This window comes from Myotis lucifugus, unplaced genomic scaffold, assembly GCF_000147115.1.
Source record: "Myotis lucifugus unplaced genomic scaffold, Myoluc2.0 scaffold_963, whole genome shotgun sequence".
Classification (NCBI taxonomy): domain Eukaryota; kingdom Metazoa; phylum Chordata; class Mammalia; order Chiroptera; family Vespertilionidae; genus Myotis; species Myotis lucifugus.
In genome coordinates, this window is record NW_005872011.1 from 95,574 (window position 1) to 99,614 (window position 4,041).

The 4,041-nt window shown below is 58.9% G+C and overlaps 1 protein-coding gene across 1 annotated transcript in view; it reads left to right on the plus strand.

Moving 5' to 3' along the window:
* CCDC124 (coiled-coil domain containing 124) overlaps nt 1–509 on the plus strand; it is a 9,473-nt gene extending 8,964 nt beyond the window's left edge. The window contains 3 exon segments of the mRNA XM_006106979.3: nt 53–114; nt 117–224; nt 226–509. Coding sequence (XP_006107041.1) covers nt 53–114; nt 117–224; nt 226–261 — 206 coding nt within the window. The 3' untranslated portion in view covers nt 262–509.
* The last annotated feature ends 3,532 nt before the right edge of the window (nt 510–4,041 follow it).

Consider the following 4,041-nt stretch of genomic DNA (forward strand, 5'->3'; position numbering starts at 1 on the left):
GGGCCCCCTTTTAGAAGTCCTGGTCCCTTCCTTGCCAGGCGTGGTGGGAGGGAGGCCCGGGAGCCAGCCACCCGAGAGCGCCGCCATGCGAGGCTTGCTTTTCACCGCTTTGAAGTGAGAACCAACTGCCTCGGCTCAAGCAAAGAGAACCCCCAACATTGCGGCTGTCACAGCTGAAGCAGCTACTCAAGAAGGAGTGGCTGCGCTCACCAGACAACCCCATGAAACCAGCGAGCCGTGCCCTTCAACACCCCCAAGTGAGCCCCGAACTGGGGGAGCAGCCCCACGAACTGGGGGAGCCGCCCTAGGGGCGGTCAGGGTCGTGATCCTGCTGCCGTCTCACCGGGTCAGGTCCCAGGGTTAGAGAGGCCCCGGGCCAGTGCGTGTCCTGGGGGCTAGTTGGCATCATCAGCCATGCCCCCCGCCCAGGGTCCCTGCTGTGAGTGACACCCACCGCCCTCCCGTGTGCAGTCCTGGGCTGATGCCCAATAAAGGTGGTGGGTGAGGCAGAGTGTGTACTTGAAGTCTGGGGGGCAGGGCTGGGGGGCGGGGGGATGAGGGCTGGAGTGAGGGGGGATATGCATACACAGCCAAGGATGATAAGAGCTCCTAGCAGCACTCCTATTGCAGCGAGCTACCTGAGACCTGTGCCTCAGCTCCGAAGGTGCTCCCTCCTGGCTGGGCCATTTGTCCAGTGAAGACCCTGTGCCGCCTTTCCTGAATCTTGATGGGCTCCTGCAAGAGTGCGACTCAGAGAGCTTGAGGAGGCTCTGGCTCCAGGTCACTTTAGGGAATGACTCAGAGGAGAGGAGAGGCAAGTTGCTGGCATCCTAAGTCTGGGTCAGAGTCAGCGGCCAAGTCACATGCTATGCTTGGGGTCAGGCAGTGCTGGCTGCTCTGCGGTTCCAACACAGGAGGCATCTGGGTGGAGGCCTGGGCAGGCTTCCCAGAGGAGGGATCCTCCAGAGCAGGCCTTAGTGGAAGATCAGTCAGATTCCATCACCGAGGCAGGGCACTGGGCAGGCAAAAGCCTGGAGGTGCAGCAGGCAGGTGGGTCTGCGGAGCAATAAGCATCCCTTCAGGCCACATGACTGGGAAGGGCTGGGTGACTCTGAACCTGGTTTCTGCTTCCACGTGCTTAGTTACCCTTAGGGAGTCAGCAGAGAGGGAGGGCAGCTTGGAGATGGGCCCACAGGTGAGGAGTGGGGTCTAAGCATTTACCAAGTCACTGCTATGGCTCCCACTGAAGTGACACCCTCCCTGCACCCACAAGGCTGCCCCCGAGTCCTCCTGTCCCCACCCCACCCCCCATTCTTCACCCCCTCTCAGCTCTAGCTCCTCCTGCCTCCTTGATCTCCGCTCCAACACAGCAGGCTTGTTGCCCCTCAGGGCCTATGCCTTGTTGGTTCTTCCTGCCAAATAGGCTATTCTTTCAAATGGCAAGTCTCAGATGCTGATCCTCATAGACATCCCCAACTGTGTGGAGTCAGGGCTAGGCCAAATGGGGCCAGGCTCTGCCCAGAGGGAGGGAGGGCCTTGAAGGATGCATAGAAGTTCTCCACAGACAAGGAACAGAAAAGGCCAAAGGAGCCACTGGAGCAAAGGCCTGGAGGTCACAACTCTACTGTTCAAGGGAGGGGTGCCATTAATAATTGGGTACAGCTGAAGTGCAGTATGTAGGGTGCCTGAAACAATGGCAGCTGGCATAAAAACTAACCAACACAGCACTGGCTTAGTGCCGGGGTCCCCCAGGAGCCAACCCTGAGACAAGGACTAGAAGGCATGTGAAGGATTCAGGAAGACCCTGTGGAGGTTAGGGAAGAAAGCTGGGGGAAGGAGCCCAGCAGAGGGTGCCCATTAACAGGGAATGGGGGGACTAGACCAGCTGTAAGAAGCATCCCCTGAATGCTGGGCCCTGGTAATATCTCACTGAGCCCAGAGGACAGCCCTGTGAGGTGTTGGTCCCCTCTACAGATGGGAGAACTGTCACCTGCCTGTGTCAGAGAGCCAGGAAGTGCCCAGAGCTGTGAGGGAACCAGCAGGGGTGGTGGTGGGGCCAAGAATCAGGGGGGAAGGTGTCTGCCAATAAGCAGTGCAGGAGTCCAGATGGCTCCCCACGAATGGAGGCCTCTGCCTCTTACCTCTAGGACCTTAGGCCAGGGACTTAGTGGGTTTGAGCCTGTTCACTCCTGTATACAATGAGACAAAAACCGTACCTGCCCCTGAGCTATCTCGAGAACCAACAAGATGGTGCGTGGGGAGGGCATATCTTGAAGGACTTGGCAAAGGAGCCTCCTGCATGGCTATGACGGGGTCTTTGGGGCCTGGGATAAGGGAAGATCAGGGACCAATGGTGATTAACCCTAGGAAGGAAGCCCTCCAGGCTGAGGAATGGGGCTCCACCCGAGGGCGATAGGCCGTTGTGTGACTAGGGGAGGAAGTGTATCGGAGCTGAGGAGTTGCGCTCGGCAAGCCCGGCTTGGGGACCTGTAGGGGGACGGCCGGCCAACTAGAGGGTAATGATAAAATTCAGGGCAGGAGTTGAGAGGACCGCCGTCAGCCCCTAAACGTAAAGATGTTGGTAATAACGTCTGTTCCCTTAGACCAGTGGTTGGCAAACTCATTAGTCAACAGAGCCAAATATCATCAGTACAACGATTGAAATTTCTTTTGAGAGCCAAATTTTTTAAACTTAAACTATATAGGTAGGTACATTGTTATTAACTTAATTAGGGTACTCCTAAGGCTTAGGAAGAGCCACACTCAAGGGGCCAAAGAGCCGCATGTGGCTCGCGAGCCGCGGTTTGCCGACCACGGCCCTATACAGACCAATGGTTCTCAACCTTGGCTGCACATTAGAATCACCTGAAAGAAACAGAATTTCCGGAGGATAAGGCCCAGAAACCAGGATTTTAAAAAGATTCCCAGGTGATTCTAATGTGCAGCCAAGGTTGAGAACCACTGCCTTAGACAGAAAAGCCCCTTCTCTCTCCGCCCCGCAAAATCCGAGCGCGCACGTGCGCGCCGGCAGGAAGGAATCCCCGGCCTGTCGCGGTGCGAGGGGAGGGAGCGTGAATTGGGAGTTCCCAGCGCTTCCAGACCTCCCAGCGCGCGGAGCCAGGACGACCTTGCGGGGCTGAGGGGCCGCCGAGTGCGCACTGCGCCTGCGCGGGGCCGGGGGTGGGGGGCGGAATCTCCACGCTTCAGGGCTTTCCCGTTGCGCGCGAGCGTGGGAGGAAACGCCGCGTCCAGCGCGCATGCGTCGAGCCCTGCCGGTGGCCAGGAATCCTCACCCGCCGCAGTGCGCCCGGGGTGGCGGGGCGGGGAATCCGGCTCAAACCGGAGCGGGGTTCGCCTTAGTCCAGGAGGTGGCGGGCGGAGGGAGAGAGAGCAGGGTCTTCCCCAGGTTCCCGCTCCGGCCCTCGCCTGTTGCCTTGGCAACTTGGCGCGCGGGCTGCAATGCGGAGGCGGCCTCGGGGAAGCCGGACTGCTCTGCGCCTGCGTGGAGCTCAGCGCCGGTGGCCGGGGTTTCCCTTCGTGCTCCCGGGGGATTCGCAGGGGAGGATGCGGGGAGGAGAGGAGAGGGTGGCGCTGTGGGAGAGGGTGAGCGAGGAGAGAGGGGCTGTGGAGGAGGGAAGGGTTCCGGGGAAGGTTGGGGGAAATGCGCAGGGTGGGGATGGTAGGGAGAGGGGTGCAGGAGGAGGAGGGGCTAGGGGAGAGCGCAGAGGGAGACGGACAACAAAGGAAGAGGGAGGGGAGGGGGACCTTGGGGAGCAGTTAAGGAAGAGGGACCATGTGAGGACAAAGAGAAGCCTATGAAGGTAGCACGGGGGTGGGGGTGTTGTGCGGGTGATGGGAAGAGAGACTGGGACGGACACCTTCTGGAGCCCCAACCCTACCCCAGCAAACCCCAGAAGATCCCAGCCTAAGGTTTCCAGGGGAAAAAGTACAGGATGCCCAGTTAAATAATGAATATAATTTATATGATTATAAATAGGTTCCATTTCGTGCCCAATATATTATCTGGCAGCCCTAATCTTG